The sequence below is a fragment of the Arachis ipaensis genome, chromosome B1 (genome assembly GCF_059453495.1).
Source record: "Arachis ipaensis isolate K30076 ecotype BB chromosome B1, ASM5945349v1, whole genome shotgun sequence".
In the NCBI taxonomy this organism is placed as follows: domain Eukaryota; kingdom Viridiplantae; phylum Streptophyta; class Magnoliopsida; order Fabales; family Fabaceae; genus Arachis; species Arachis ipaensis.
In genome coordinates this window covers 133550012-133566947 of record NC_142436.1, presented here as the reverse complement: position 1 = coordinate 133566947, position 16936 = coordinate 133550012, and the positions used below count along the sequence as shown (strand labels likewise).

General features: G+C 32.9%; 2 protein-coding genes across 6 annotated transcripts; one reads left to right on the top strand and one right to left on the bottom strand.

The window, feature by feature from the left end:
- Positions 1-3608: 3608 nt before the first annotated feature.
- LOC107634817 (dof zinc finger protein DOF5.4) lies at positions 3609-5193 on the top strand. The gene has a single exon (XM_016338234.3). The coding sequence runs from the start codon at positions 3840-3842 to the stop codon at positions 4788-4790; it is 951 nt and encodes a 316-aa protein (XP_016193720.1). The 5' UTR covers positions 3609-3839; the 3' UTR covers positions 4791-5193.
- A 2260-nt stretch (positions 5194-7453) lies between these two features.
- Positions 7454-11052, bottom strand: LOC107619342 (uncharacterized). Of its 5 annotated transcripts, none has more exons than XM_088501774.1 (5): positions 10524-11052; positions 9887-9925; positions 9388-9793; positions 7941-8251; positions 7454-7834 (listed from the first exon to the last, which is right to left on the bottom strand). In XM_088501774.1, exons 3-5 carry the CDS (start codon positions 9763-9765, stop codon positions 7726-7728), a joined length of 798 nt encoding a protein of 265 aa, XP_088357900.1. In that variant the 5' UTR covers positions 9766-9793; positions 9887-9925; positions 10524-11052; the 3' UTR covers positions 7454-7725. The 5 variants fall into 5 exon arrangements, with proteins under 5 accessions (XP_088357900.1, XP_088357899.1, XP_088357898.1 ...); XM_088501773.1 differs by having other exon boundaries at positions 9388-9813; positions 9895-9925; XM_088501772.1 differs by having other exon boundaries at positions 9895-9925.
- Between the last annotated feature and the right edge of the window lie 5884 nt (positions 11053-16936).

Sequence of the window (16936 nt, the reverse complement as noted above, 5' to 3'; positions counted from 1 at the left end):
TGTCTTTTTTTTTATTATTAGTGTTTATAGTTATTTTTGTTGATGTTGCTGTGAATTTAGGATTGCTGAATAGGGAATAGGTGATGTGAATTTGTAATAGCTATTGTTTTATACTTTTGCTATTCCATATTATTTTAGAATGGCTTCAGCGAATACACCATCAGAAATACCATCCTCGCAAGAACAAGGATCAACTCCTGATGCATCAATTGGAACCCAAAAAAACAACAATGGAGCAAACACTAATTTTGCTTGGGGCCATTGTAAACAAGTTGTGAAATCTGAAAAACCATTCTGTTATGTATATACTATGAGAAGGTTACTAGGGGTGGTAGAATTCATCGGTTTAAGCTTCATTTGGCTGGAAAAGGAGGAGATATTAAGTCATGTCGAAAGGTGCCAACTGCAGTGAGACACCAATTCGATCAAAGCATTGAAGAGCTTCAAAGCAAGAAAAGAAAAACTCAAGAATAATATGCAAAAAGTTATAATGCTTGTGATGAAGTTGAAAGAGAATTTGATGAGATTGAACGTAATGAGATGCAACAACAACAAAAATCTGGAGTTCCAGTACCTAGCTCTAGAAAAGGAAAACATGATAAAGGAAAACAATCCTTTTTTCCATCGGCAACAACACCCGGAACTCAACCAACTATCAAAAGTATTCTCCAAAGCAAAGAAATTATGGAAAAGTGTGATATTGCTATTGCAAAATGGATGATGGATGCCTCTGTGCTATTTAATGCAGTTAATTCAGCTTATCGTCAGTGAATGATTGATGCTATTGCAAGCATGGGTGCAGGGTATAAAGGGCCAAATTATCCAAGAGTCTGTGGGTATTTGTTGAGAAAATTGGTTGAGGATGTGAGAAAAATGATTGATGGTTATCATGAGATTTGAAAACAAACTGGATGTAATATATGGCTGATGGATGGACTGATAATTGTAGGCGTACTTTAATTAATTTTTTGGTTTATTGTCCTAAAAAAACTGTTTTTCTAAAGTCAGTTGATGCTTATAATGTCTCAAAAACTGCTGATGCTTTGTTTAAGTTGTTTAGGGATGTTGTATTGTTTGTTGGTCCTGAGAATGTTGTGCATATTGTAACAGATAATACTACAAATTATGTTGCTGCTGGAAGGTTGTTGGAGTCTGAGTTTCCTAAATTGTATTGGTCCCCTTGTGCAGCTCATTATGTTAATCTAATGTTTCAAGATATTGGGAAGTTTCAAGAAGTGAAGAAACTGTGTCACAAGTTTCAATGATCACCAAGTATGTCTATAATCATTGCTATTTGTTGTTCTTGATGAGAAAATTTACAAGTGGGCGGAAAATATTTCATCCTGCTCCAATTCAGTTTGCCACTAATTTCATTGCTTTGCAAAGTATTTTAGCGCAAAAGGATCCTTTGAGAGCTATGGTGACCTCGATCTAAAGAATAGACAAGCTCAGCTTACTCCAAATAAGCCAAAGCCAAAAGATTTTTGGATCAAGTCTTACATTCTAAATTTTAGAGTCAATAAACTGATATTATTAAGCTTATTGAGCCACGTATTCATGTTTTACGTATTATGGATAGTGAAGACAGAGCTGCAATAGTTTTTTTTATCAAACTATTTATAAGGCTAGAGGAGAAATAGAGAAGAGGTTTCAAAAAAGAAAAAAGGTTGTTGATCCTTATTTGAAGAATTTAGATACACGTTGGGATTCACAATTTCGAAAAAATCTTCATGCCGCTGGTTATTGGTTAAATCCAGTTTTTCGATTTAATAATGAAGAATTTAAAAAGCACAGGCAAATGACTTCTGGCTTGCTAGATGTCATTGAGAAATATGCTTATCGTGATTCAAATTTTGATTTCTAAGCTGACAAGTGAGATGAGGATCTTTAAGAATGCTGAACAAGATTTTGAAAGACCATCTGCAATACATGAACAAAGCACTGTTATGCCAGGTGAATTTCTTCATAAAATTAGTCTTTTATGATTGTGATGTATTTATGATTTGATATTTATGATTGTGATATATTATTCTTTTTTTTATGTTAGGATCAATGGTGAAAATCTTATGGTTGTGGAGCGCCAAATTTGCAAAAGTTGGTGATTCGTATTTTAAGCCAAACTTGTAGTTCTTCAGGTTGTGAGCGTAATTGGAGTATTTTTGAACACATTCACTCAAAAAGAGGAATCGATTAGAGCATAAAAAACTTAATGATATTGTTTATGTTCATTACAACTTATAGTTACAACAAAGGTACTTTCTTAATTATTTTAAGTTCAAAGCATTATTTTCAAATTTTAATCATCATAAGAGTAACGGAGTATTTTGATAACATAGGAACCAAATGAGAAAGCAAGTTTATGATTCAATTTGTCTTGATGCATTTGAGAATAATTCGAAATGGATATTGGAAGATTCACCACCATTTTTAACTCCTGAAGAAGTTGATGCTTTACAAAATGATCTTGCAAATATGTCTCTTCAATTACCTTTAGATGATTTAGGTATTTTTTTATTTATTTATGAATTATGATCAACTATGATTTTGGTATGCTTTATAATATATTTTATATTACTTTTGATCTTGATTTGTGAAACGTTATCTATAATGCTAGATCAATTGGATTTAGAAAATGATCGGAATGATGATAGGGCTAATAATTCTATGAAAAATGCAAATCAAAATAAAACCAATCAGGATGTAGCTCCACATTTGTCAAACGAATAACAATACCCCGACTTTGAAATTACTCCTTGGATATAGTTCATAGATTGTTATTCTTATTGTGTCTAATTAAGATACTATTGTAGTAGTACTAACTAATTTCATGTTTATCTTTGTATTAGTTATCTTTAGAATTTGAGACTTGGTTGTTCTTAAAATGGTGAAGATATGGATTTGAACTTTTTAAAATTTTTTACTATTTTTTATTTACGTGGAACCGGTTTTATCGATTCAACCAGTGATTTATCGATTGAACTAGTAAACTAGTAACCTGACTAGTTTGATCACCGGTTCGATTCTTACGACTATGCTTCTACCTTTAAGTACTAATTATATACTAAAAATTTAGATTATTGATATTATTTTAATTGTATTTTTTATAATAATACACATATCTCGTTTACACTACAAACGAAATAATTATGAATGTATCTCATTTATATAGTAAGAGATATGTGTTTTTTATTTCAAACTCCAAATATCTCATTTACAAACAAAGTAAGCTAAATTATGTAAATTGATAAATATGTTATAAATTACATATTTTGATAAATAAAATAATTAAATTATTTATTTAAAAAAAATCCTAAATAAATCCATCACTGAAATATCGATCATTTACTTTATTAAATTTATCTGTACGGAAGGTGCATGAGCTGCATGTAAAATCTGTTACAGCAACTGTTCCACGCTGGCAGCTCGAATTCCAAGAAGGCAGCCAGTCCATTACGGGCACCTGCGACAGTGGAGGATATTTTCGGCATTTAAGAAACTAGTCCCCAGTCCCAGTGGCTGAAATGGTAGTTCAGCCAACATTAAAGGGTTTGTTGGTCAATTCCCCTCTTCAAATTAAAAAAAAATAAAAATAAAAATCCAAAGAGATGAAAGAGCATTACATGGATATTTGTCAGTCACCAGACTCATAATCAAAATCACAACACAAACCACTCCTTCCTTTTCTTTTATTTTCTTCTCCAATCTCCACTCACTGTTCCACATGCACAAGTTAACCCACTGACACACTCCAAATTCTTCTCCCAAACAAAACCTCACTTCCTTCTTCAATTCCCTTATTATATTTATTACTTTCTTCTTCTTCTTTTTCCAACGCCCAAATGCAGGAGATACATTCAATGGGAGGCACCAGGTTCTTCGGCGCCGCTGCTGACAGGAGGCTCAGGCCACACCACCACCACCCTCACCAGAACACCGCCACCAACTGCCACCAGCAGCAAGCACTTAAATGTCCCCGTTGTGATTCACTCAACACCAAGTTCTGTTACTACAACAACTACAACCTCTCCCAGCCACGCCACTTCTGCAAGAACTGCCGCCGCTACTGGACCAAAGGCGGCGTCCTCCGCAACGTCCCTGTCGGTGGCGGTTGCCGCAAGTCCAAGCGTTCCAACGACAACAAGACCGCCAAAACCAGCAAAAATAATAATAGTAATAATAATAGCGCCACCGCAACTTCCTCCGCGGAAACGCCGCCGCAAACGACGTCGTCTCAGGCTCCACCGACGGACCAGAACTCCAATTCTCACTCCAGCAGTGAGAGCTCTAACCTCACCGCGGCGGCGGCGGCGGCGACCATCGGCACGACGGAGCTTAACTCTGATTCTTCCAAGTTGTTGATCCACGAGAATAACAACAACAACGCTTCCTCGAACCCTAATTTGGAGAGCGGTATTTTCTCTGAGATAGGGACGCTGACGAGCTTGATGGTTTCTTCCTCTTCGAACAACGATGCATTGGCGTTTGGATTTGGAGGTGGTGGTGTTGTTCCTGATGCGACGTCGTTTCAGTGGCATCAGCAGCAGAAGTTGCCGGAGAATCTGAACGGTAGTGGTGGGAGCTTGCTGGATCATCATGGACACGGTAGTACTGTAACCGTTGATTTGTCGGCACTTCCGAGCAAGACGGGAAACGGTGGATTTGGACCGTTGGATTGGCAAGCTGGTGTGGATCAAGGTTTGTTTGATCTCCCCAACTCCGTTGATCATGCTTACTGGAGTCAAACTCAATGGCCTGATCACGATAATTCTAATCTCTTTCATCTCCCCTGAGAATGCCTAAACAAATTAAATATCCTCTCAAAATCTCACCTCTTTTTTTTTTAATTTTATTTTTAAATATAACTCTTATTTTTATAACGTGCAAAGTAAATTTGGAATCAAAACTAAAGTTAGAAGAAATTGAAAAGAATGAAAGAAGATGGAAGGGGTTCGTATAATTAATCATCTGATGTATATTTTTTTTTCCTTTTTTAATTTGGGAGGTGATTGGGCTTGATTTTAGTTAGTGATGTGCATGCTTAACTAACTTCCATGTTAGTTTTGTCTGTTTTTTTTAATATAATTTTATTTTGAGTTTATGCTTATATATATGTATGTAATGTGGAATTTGATTGACTAGAGAAACAGAGAATATATATATATATATATATATAGAAGCAGTGTTTTAATAGCGATTTAGTGATTATTTCTTATGTAGCTGTTTCTTTGTTTATTTAGTTTGTAATCTATCATTATTTGGCATTTGTTTTGAGCTTGAGATTTGAATCTTTCCGTACGTATCAGTGGGTATATGAATATGATGAGTTACATACTTACAGGTCACGGTTAATTAAAATATGATAATTAAATGAGATTTGTTTAATAATCTGGTATTAAACAGAGAACTAGCACTCTTGTATTTTGGTGGGGGCAGGGCTTGCATTGCATGCGCGATGATGAGTGTTTTGAGCGCGCGTGAGAGAGAGAGGGACACGTGGGAGTGGGTGAGAAGAGAAGAATCCTTGATGTTTAAGATGAGATCAGAGTCGGTTATAGTTTGGTGTGTAATGAAATTCTCCTCCTTGTATTAGAGCATGTAGTAGTAGGTTTTAGCTAAAGTTATTACTACGGTGTTGGTGTGAGGGGCATGCAGCGAGTTCCAAATTAGAATGATGGATGGAGTGGGTAGATGGATAAGATGATGGAGTGCTGGGTGGGAAGGAGAGGAGAGGAGAAGAAGGAGGAAGAAGAAGCGGTTATTCATGATGCAGGTGGGTGGGTTGTGGGGTCCCCCCAGAAACCTCTGAGCTTGTGTTATGCACTATGCACTTCTGACACAGCAACCAAAGAAACTACCATGCTGCTGCACATTTTATGATATCATCCCGGCCCATTCCCCACCACACTGTTTTTTCCACTTCCACATAACTAGCTCTTTCATTATAATGAAGAAACTCAACACCAAAAAGTGGAGCTTATTACCATCTTCAATTCGTGCCTAGTCACCTTGATAATGATGCACCACCATACAAGCGAGTCAGCCACCGACCAATTAAATAACTGTCAATTCTTAATATCTGGGTTTATCCGAAGAATCACAATTATTTTTGGATCTTTGAAAGATTAATATTCCGCCGTCAACGCTGTAAAAATTTGGAACCCAAGTGGTCCAAAGGAATGGGCAAAGCATACATAAACATAGGGTACCCTACACCACTGTGTTGATGAGGGGTCCCTTGAGTTGAAGTTGCAGCCCATAATATTTGCCAAAAGAGGTGAAGAAGAGATCATGGTCATGGACTAAGGCTAAGCTCATAGGGACAACAACATCGTCACCCTTTTTTAATGTGACACAGCAGCGCAGATAGCGACGCCACCCATGTTACACACACTTAACAAACCCCCCCCCCCCTTCTCCCCCAAAAACCAGCCACATGGCCACTTTTTGTTACCCGCAAGTCTTATCCGATTGAGGACGGCTATATAGATCAAACGATGTCATTGTAATCTATCATATATCATGTTTACGTTCTCTTATTTTGTGGTCCTTCTTTCCTCTTGGCGTGTAGTTTTCAATGCTTAACTTGCCCTATTCAAACCTCTGACGTCTGAACTTGTTCTCCTGTGCAGCATTAATGTCTTTGCTTCCCCACCCCCTTACCCAATTCAGTTTCAAATCCACTGTGTTGTTTTATGATGCTGAAGTGAACCATTAAAACTTTGTTATGATGATACATATGTATACAGTGTAATGTACATGGTGATTGATGTGTGAGGTCAGAGTAGGTTTGAGTGGCCAAGAAAAGAGTTTGTTGTTTGTTGCAACTTGCAACTTGCAACTTGCATTGCATTGCATGATGATCATAATTGATTGTGAATTGTAATGACGTTGCATGTTTAGAAATGCTTTGATATTGTGCCATCAGATTTCCCACGATCTTTGCCATTTATATTCACTTTCGTGCCACACCCGTAATCCTAATAAGTGCCTTTTTTGTCAACCAAACCGGACTAATACTATTATTTTGGCATTTTATTTGGACCAGCTTCTACTTGTATTATATTCATTGTCCTGCATACATTCTTCAACATTGTCTTAAAATTTAGAATATGAATTTTCAGCTCAGATAATTGCAGCAACATTGTTTTCAGACTAAGGATGCATAAGTAGTTCAGCAAATATGTGGGGATGGCATAAACATTTACTCTTTTATTCACTAGTAAATGTCTTTTTCGGTCCTGATCATTTGTCTCAAGAACATAGTACCTCTTCACAATTTGAATATTCTTAATTGATTCCAAATCATCCAAGTAACTGGTCTAAGCGGCTTCTGATATCTCAACAGGTCATTGTTTACAGAGATTGTTTAGATCAATTCCTTGATGACAGAGACTAATTAAAAGTTTTTGAATTGTGGAGAATAACGACTTTTTGGACAAATGATTAGGTATCAAAAAGATTATTTACTCATTATTTATTTTATATTTTCTTCAATGTAAAAAACAATCTTCCCAACTCAAATCCACATCTTGTAGATAAAAGATTTGAGTTGTCATTATCTCAAAACATAAACTTGACTATTGAGTCATTTTACTCATCAGTATGATATGGCATAAGGAATTGTTATCATTATCACATGCATTCCATGATATCATGGCAAATCAAAATCTTCTGCATGTCACACAATTTGATATAATTTACTCTGTTAGCCGCAAATGTTAGTGCTCAGAATTTGCAGCAGGGGAAGCATATCTTCCGCCATCGACGCTTTCTCGGCAGTCTTCTATCGGCTTTCACCATCTTCACAGGGCTTCCCTTCCATTCTGGGGAGATTCTGTTTTCATGCACAAGCCAAAAACTATGATCAAGTTATTTGCATTGTGGAAGAGGAACTAATTAAATCATTGAAAAAAAAAGAAGATAAAGCTGAATATATTTACATGGGAAAAGTGAATGAGTTACTGCTTATGCTGCTGTCATTAGATTGATGAGAAGCCATTTCAGATTTTGAAGTATCACAAGAAGTTTCATCTGGATCATTATCTGTTTGTAGATCAAAGCTTTTTCCTGAACTTGTTAGTGTTTGTAAGTTCCCTATAGGAGGAATAGTAGACAAGTTTGTGGCTTTAGGAAATTGTTGATACTCTGCATAATGTGGATACTCCTTTCTGCTGCTAATTGTTCTTGAGAATGAATTCATCTGCCAATGCTTGAGACTGAAAGATCTCGAAAACTCATCGTCTCGGAAAATCTAAGAATTTCGAAAGACAGAGGGAAGAACAATGTAAAACAACTGGTTCATGAGATACCCTTATTAATTCTTATGACTAAAGTAGAGTTTGTTTTATTAGTCCTTCATGAACTGAATTTTTAGATTGTTTAATGGTGCCAAATCCATATTGAATTTCTATTTACTATATGATAGTAGCAAAACCATTGAACATTGAATGTTTTGATTTAAAAGTAGAGTGTGATGATGGAGAATATTTCTTTTATTTGTGAATTTTAGCATATGACAAATCTATGCCAGAAGCTTATTGCAGAGTTTATAACTTTGGATGATTTATCCTTATCAATATATTATTCAATTATAGTATCATGTTACAGAATGTGAAATTATGAAAAATATTGTTAGCTGAAGTGAAACACTTTGAAATGCAGAATTTGCTCTGTGTCCGATATATAGCAACCATCTGATGAATATTGCTCTTTCCTCATTATTCAACATTTTCCCTAAGAAACTTACATGCATTAGGTCACGTGTACAAGCTGAAAACACACCAACCTTTAACAAGAATATGAAGTTAATACTTGAATTTTATATGTTATAATTCCAAACTAGAAGAAGAGCCTGAAACAATAGTTGAGTTGTCTTTTTGTGATCTTTAAGTCACGGATTTAAGCAATTTATATTATCTTATTTGAATGTAGTTCCTGTTTTAATGCAGGATGTTTGTACAGTAGACTGCCTTCTAATTCTAAGCACATAAATCTCCTATTTCTACTAAAATTATTCTTTTATGAAAAATAGAGGTATTTTTTACACTGTTTAACAACATTATGGAATCAAATTGCATATTTTTAAAATTCAAGCACATGAATTGAAAAAATATTATAAAAACAGAACGAATAAACAGACTTAAGTACATAATCTGACTAATTGAACTGCTAACATATTATTTCACATGGATATCTCATTATCTAACTGTTATATTTGGCATATGATTAAAAAAAAAAAGAAGACAAAAACATCAAAATCAGTGAACACAAGACATAGATACCAATATCAGAATAATTATAGTCTTATTAGGTGGCAATATCATTAAAAATAAACTCTTCCTAAGCAAAGAGATTAAGTGTCCAAACATAAGAATTAACATTTCTAACCTCTCCTAGTGCCTCTGACGTCTTCCTCTTTGTGGGGTGTTCACTTGAACTCTCATAAGTTGTGTTCACATTCACATCCTTAATGCATGTAGGTGTAAATTCTGATCTACTTGAATTGGATGAATCACTTTTGAAGCCAGAGAAACATGGTGTGTTTTGATCCAATCTACATTCTCCTAACACACACTTTCCTTTTGTTGAATCTCCTCTGTCAATGCAAATATCCTTCACAAACTGTTTATGATCCTCATACAGAAAAACAACAAGCTCTGGCACATCATAATCCTTAACAATTTTTGCTTCATTCAATGAACACACCCGCCGCCCCGGTACCGGAGACTCCCTTATGAGAAATCCATGACCCTCTTTTGAATCCATAACCTTTCTCAGATTTGTTCTTTTGTCACTGGATTTGAAAATGAAAGACTGGTGATCATAGACAAAAAAATTGCATGGTGAAAATGACTACTTACCCATGAAAGTTAAAATTGTCAATTACTTTGTTACCTTGATCAGTTCAATCAACTTCTATTAGAACCTAATCACAATCACAGTGTAGTGAGTAAGAATCATAGGAGCAAAATGAAGAACTGCAGATTGAATGGACTTTTCAGTCACAATCATGCATGTGCAAATAAAGGAAAATCTTAGAGTTACATGCGGGCATCAACCTTTGAATTTAAAGAGAAAAATCCAATCTTCTTAAACTTAAACTAACACTAGATTATTTAGATAGCTTTAATCCTAGCACACGGCTCATCCGAGATTCGTTTCGATTTTTATTAATGATTTACCAAAATTCATTGATTCGGAGAGTGAAGGGTGTTATCAGAACTTATGGTATAATAACTTTCCATGTTAGTATACTTGATGAGATTTGTTGTTGTCCTACTTGTTAAACTATTCATTATTATTATTATTATAAAGATTTAACTAATTTGTCTCCTAAGGACATATTTTAAAAATATAATAATAAATTTTTTTTATAGTATGCTTAATATATGTTTTTACTTCTTAGTGTACAAATTAATAAAACTCTTATTTTAAAAATAAATGAAAAAAAAAAAGAAATTATAAACAAACACAAAGAACAAGAAAATAATCAAAGAAAATGAATTGTGGTTCTAATTAATTACCCGGTACTAGTGCGCTTAGCAAAAACATTCTCATGTCTGATAAATGTTTCTTCATTGTTCCAATGTTTCTGTTCTGTGTGCACTAGGAAGAGAGACCATACAAGTTTGAACATGAAGATGGTGTCTTCTTGTGTGTGCATAGATTTCATTGGGAATTAAAAATAAAGTGGGGGAGTGAATCAAAAGCTAAGTCACATGTATGGAATAAAGATGTAGTAATTGATATTCCCTAAGAAGATTGATATATTTCCATTTCCTTCAATGAGTTCATACCATGAGATATTGAGATGCATATCATCATCCAGACCTATTGCCAGCAAAGTTTCTTGTTAGAGAAGAAAAATAAAAGCCATTTTTGGGTCCACCTTTCATTCCTTAATATTCATCATCATCATCATATTGATTATTGATGGTGGACTTGGTTCAGAGCCTCAAATTCTGATTCCAATCAAATCTAATATTACAAAATAATAATATTTAAAAAATGTTAGATTAAGAGAAGTACAATATTCCTATTTTATTAGGAAAGAATAATTAAAATCTGAATTAGAATAACTGAACCTAGCCCAAAGTGTGTAATCAAAGTGACATCAAAACTCATAAAAAATATCCTTATCATTCAAGGATATATAAAAGGGAAAAAAATCTTATCCCTTCATAGAGTTAGTCTAATTTAATTCAAATTAGTCAAATTTAAATACATTATGGTAAGAGAAAAGTATAATAAGAATTTAATCGTAAGGGGATAATTAGGTTTCTAAAAATTTTAACTTCGTACTAATTAATTTTTGAAAAAAAATACTAATTTGATCTTTTAAAGTAATAAACGATAGACACATTATATCCTTTTATTTATTTATTATATAAAACTTAAGTATGATACTTATATATACTGTTAACTATTATGACGTGTCTATTTATGAAATATCTAAATGTATATAATAATTTTACGAGAAAAACTTCACATGTTTTGGTAGGATTTGTGGTAAATAAAGAGTAGTTTATAAGAGTTATATGAAAACTCAAAAGATAATGAATGTTTTATTGTCTAAAACTACATCATTTTTATGTTCATGTAACACACATCACTGTAAATAATAAAATACATGTGCAATTTCATTTCATTTCGTACTATTTATTGACGGAAGAACATCTATGTCTAGTATTTACTATCGTAAATGATTTAATTGATACTTTTTTTTTCTTCAAATACTAATTAGTCTAAAGTCAAACCTTTGAAAATCTAATTGTCATTTTACTAATTTTAATACAATTAAAAATGACAAAGAACATATAATTCTAGATTTTGACACTATTTTATTTAGACTCTATTCTAGTTATATTTGTGCATATTGAAAAGCTTTGAACTAGTCTAAGAATAAAGATTCAACCCCGTCCTTATTCATTTTTATGATAGACAAGGCGTTTTTTGCCCCAAAAAAAATATTTGGATTCTCAACCTTTTTTATTTTTGGATAATACGATCCTTTATTGAAAAATCCGTTAAATAGTAACTAAAATTAGTTTTGTGGAATTTTATTTGTGATCTCAATAATATGATCAATTATGACCACTACTACTACCAGTCTACCACCTTTTTCATTCTCATCATTATCACTCTTACCTTTACTATTTTTAGTGTGTAATCATACTTTATCACTATCGTTATCTTTTCTACTGTCATTATCACGAATACAAATATTATCAGCATTTAATGTTATCTTATTTTATTTTTTGTTTGATGCTATTTTTTTAAAAGATATTCATACTACAATTACTTTTTTTTTTGCAACATCATTTTTAGAGCCATGGATTCCTTACTCCCACATTTTTGTAGGAGTATCATTAACCTTCATAAAAATAATTATAAAATATACTCTATTTTGTTTGGAAAATTTATTAATTATATTTTGACCCCTCAATTTATTGGTTTTTAACTTTTCTTCCTTTCCCTTTTTTTGGGTACGAGAAACTGAGAGAGATTAGAGTTCTTGGAGAGCATCAACCAGATTGAAGCCTTTTTTTTCCTTCCCTAACTCTTCCCTCACTCTCCCCTTCCCTTAGAGTTCTTGGAAAATCCTAACTATGCCCTCCCCTTTCTTTTTTATTTCAGATACAGGGGCATTCAGAGAAGAGAAGCAGCTAGGATTTTCATCCAACTTCAATTCCTGCCATCCTCATCCTCTTCCTCTGCTACAAATTTTCACGCCCTACTTCCGCCGCCGCGCCACGCCTCCGCCACTGCCGTGCCCTGCTTCTGTATGTTCTCCAATTTTTAGGCTGCATAGCAAATGCTTTGTTGATAATCTGTTTCCCTGTCTCCTTATTTTGAAGTGAAATATGTAGTTTGTGTTTTCTTTCTCTTGTTAATCTATATTCATAGGATGTGATTTGGTGGAGATGTATATGAATAGAGCAAAATCGTTGCATATTTGATAGAATAAATTATAGTTCTTTTTACTACTGAAACTATTTAGTCTTTAAGTTCAGTTGTCTGTCTGTGTGTGTAGCCAAATATAATACCTAGAAATTTGATATTGCTCCACTAATTTTTCCTACCAGAGTTGTCTGCTTGTCATTACTATTGCTTTGATTCCTAAACCAATGTGTTGTTTTTGACCTTGTGTGTGTAACACCAAGAAATTTGATATTGCTCCACTAGTTTTTTCTACTGGAGTTTTCTACCTGTCATTACTATTGCTTTGATTCGTAAACCAATGTGCTATTTTTGATCTTTTGGATGACTCTAATTGAAAACTTGAACCATACTGCAGTATGATGTTAGCTTTTAATATCTCTACTTATGACATTTTCACTTTGCTAGATATTTGAAGCAGCAAGCATCTTTGGCAAATAGATCGTTATCCAAGTATCATTTTTTTAATACATATTTCTACAAGAAGCTTCAGGAGGCTATTTCGGTTAAGGTAATATATTATCTTTATGCACATGCATAGCTGTATTTATGTCATTGTGTGCATGTATGGCAATAATTTTTTAATTATTTGCAAGTAGAGTTTAGATGTTTAAGATCATCATATTCTTAATTGTTCTATTCTAAAAATAATATGCCCTTTACTGGCTGCTGGTTTGATTGATAGCTGATAACGTATTAATGATGTTTAACTTCTGTTATTAAATATGTTTTTTCTTGATAGTTTTAAAGGAAACATTCAATTGATCACCATACAAGTGCAAATGATGAAGTGGTTTCATGAAGGAGGAGAAAATCATGATGATCATAGAAAAACTAACATGGCTTTATATCTACAGAAAGTGATCATATAAATTAGTAGACTTCCACATTCCATTGCTCTGCATTCTTCAATTGCCTTTTGTATTCAGTCCAATCAATGCCTACAACACAAAGAACACACAGAGAAAAAACTTGATTGATCATGGTGTGTTCTTTGTGTTGTAGGCATTGATTGGACTGAATACAAGAGGCAATTGAAGAAGGAAGAACCATGAAATGTGGAAGTCTACTAATTTATATGATCACTTTCTGTAGATATAAAGCCATGTTAGTTTTTCTATGATCATCATGATTTTCTCCTCCTTCATGAAACCACTTCATCATTTTGAGGGTCATACAAATAATATAGATGAAGGCAACATTGTTTTATTTATCAGTTTCCTACCATATCTTTTGTGAGGATTTCTTTAATACCATATAGTTTCCTTAATGATTAAAATTATAGTTTCGACACAGTATAGTTATAAAGCAATAATTTGTTTTCAGTAAGCTATTTTGTATCACTTTTGAGACATTTAAATTTAAATTGAAACTAAATTTGATTTCACAAACATTAGAAACATTCAGTAGTGTTGGTGCTTGAAGGTGGTCAATATAAGGGTCAACTTGGCCATCAATAAATGAGTTTATGGTGGCTGGAGATCATGCTAAACCCCTTTAAGCTAGCCAAGCAAAGTTTCTTAATTGAATATCTTATTCTTGTTTAAATGAACTATGATTTAAATTGTTTCAATGGAACCAAATTTAGGTGCTCAACTGCTCACGGAAACTATATGCATATATAATCAATGAGAAAAATGCTATTTCAGATAGAATTTTTAGTTATTAGCAAAGCTAATCTTAACAAATTATTTTGTTATTTGTCAATTATCAGTCTATAATTAGGAGTTTTAATTTATCTTTTTATTAAATATCAAGGAAAAAATTATCTTTATAGTGATTTTTAATTCAAATAAGTATAAATATCAAATTTCCAATTGACTTGTATATAAGAAAAAATCTTTATTCAAATATCTGGGTTTAACGTTATCTTGTGATATGAATTAGCAATCTGGTATATCCAAGAAAAAATCTGGCCAACAGATTATTATTTTTACCAAAACAAACGAAAGAATCAAGATCTGGAATATCTCTTGGAATCATAAAATCAACGAGGCATTCTGTAATTTGCTTGTTCTTAGTACTGTAATGATGCCTTGATCTCATTATCCAATTATCTTTATTTGATTATTGTCTTAGTGATAAGTTGGAATTTCTGATGAGAAACAAACAATTTGCAAACCCAGCAGCTTAGTCAGATCATGGCTTCTCCTTCAAACTCACCACAATGTTGCAATGCGGATCCTTCTCAAACATCCAAAGATCGATTGTTATTTTGTTTGACAAAAAGTTCAAGCGGGTGTGATGAAATTACTTTCAGTTCCTTTTTCTCGACAATTGACCGACATCCTTATCAAATCTTCCTCCACTCAATCGTTTCATGCTAATCTTTTCAAATTGAAAATTCTTAACCTATATCATCTTCAGCTTGTGGGGGCATATTAAATCGACTATCTTCATATATCCAAAAACAAACTCAAAAAACATAATCAGCATTTCCTTCCTTTCTACTACTATTTTTCATCACATGTTTCTATTCTCATATATTATTCTAAAAATAGTGAGTCATCATAATTCTGTTAGTCATTAGAAATCTCATAGATTTTAAAAGATTTAATGAGTAGTAGATTTTACATAAATTGTATATATATTGCACTCACCTTCTCTGTTTTTTAATAAGAAAATAGAAACACATTTTCTTCTCTATATATATCATCGTTATTTACGGAAATAAAATATATAGGTTATGAATAATTTATATTAACCGATAAAGTAAAGGAAACTAGTAATATAAAATTGTAATATATAGAAAGATAAATTAGTGTAAAAACTAATGAAACATAGCTTAGTAATTTGTCTTTCAAAAAAAATATTAAAAATATCTAAAAAGATAATTCCTCATTCCCAAATGTCTTCATGCTCCCTTCCACCTTGGTCCTATATTGCCAAGCATTTTCTTGTATTACGAGATACAAATCGTTGTACTCCTCTAAAACCATATCCACGGCAAGTCTCATTCGTGTGGAGTCGTTAATCTGCTTAGAGCACCAACAATATAATTCTAATTAGAAGTGTGTTGAAAAAATTATGTTAAAAATACTTTGTTATAAATATGACCTGAATATTGAAATCATCTTGTAAAGTACATTCTCTCATCCAATTGGTCACCCAAACTCCACTGTCATGCCTAAGATATAAAGCATTCCACAAATAGTTATTGTATCCATATAAGATATAAACTATTGAACAAGTAATAATATTTAAGAGAAAAAATTAAATATTAGACTTACGATCTATTTTTTTGAGTGGGTAGGCCAAAAGGTGTGATAGGCCAAAAGGTGGAGCAATCTATAACTTTAGACTTATTATCATTAAAAATATGATCATCTAACATCGCTTCTAAATAAGTTGCTTGTACAAGAGTAAATTCATGACACAAAAAAAAGTGAATTGTAAATGAGTTAAATTGAATAAGAGTACTAGTTACAACAAATGGTTATTTAAATTGTTAAGTTGTTAAGTGATTCTAAATCATTGAGTACTGATTTAGAACAAATAATTACCACTTTAATTGCGTTCCTTTTGCGTTGTTGATGTTTTCCGACACAAGACAGTGAATCCAATATGATTAGGCGACGACTCGTAAAGTCAACAATAACCAAATACCAATGTAGTTCCTCACAGATAGGGATAAACACCTGCGATAAACCTTAAACCATTATAAACACTAAAAAAATATAATAGTACATTAATGAAAAACAAATTGGTCACTCATACCCTAATGACGTGGCTAATTTTCAGTGACATATATGCTCCAAGGAAATCAAAGATAACCTCTGCCGGTGTATATTTGTCGCTTAAAGCATATCACTGCATACAAATAAATATTGTTAAATGAAAAGATGTTTTCAATTTAACAACTATTTTTGAACTGCTAATTTAATTATACACTTTACTCGTGTGAGTACATAGCATGGTTTAGTCTAAAAAAAAGAACTTCTTTTAAATTAGTATATCCATTCAAACTATTAGACAAAAATATGAACTAATAATTTAG

Coding starts and splice junctions, on each gene's coding strand:
- LOC107634817 (XM_016338234.3), top strand. CDS start 3,840: ATGCAGGAGATACATTCAATGGGAGGCACCAGGTTCTTCGGCGCCGCT.
- LOC107619342 (XM_088501771.1), bottom strand. CDS start 10,672: ATGAAATCTATGCACACACAAGAAGACACCATCTTCATGTTCAAACTT. Junction 8,252..9,387: donor CGTCAGAGGCACTAGGAGAG/GTTAGAAATGTT, acceptor CGAAATTCTTAG/ATTTTCCGAGACGATGAGTT. Junction 7,835..7,940: donor AACTCATTCACTTTTCCCAT/GTAAATATATTC, acceptor GCATGAAAACAG/AATCTCCCCAGAATGGAAGG.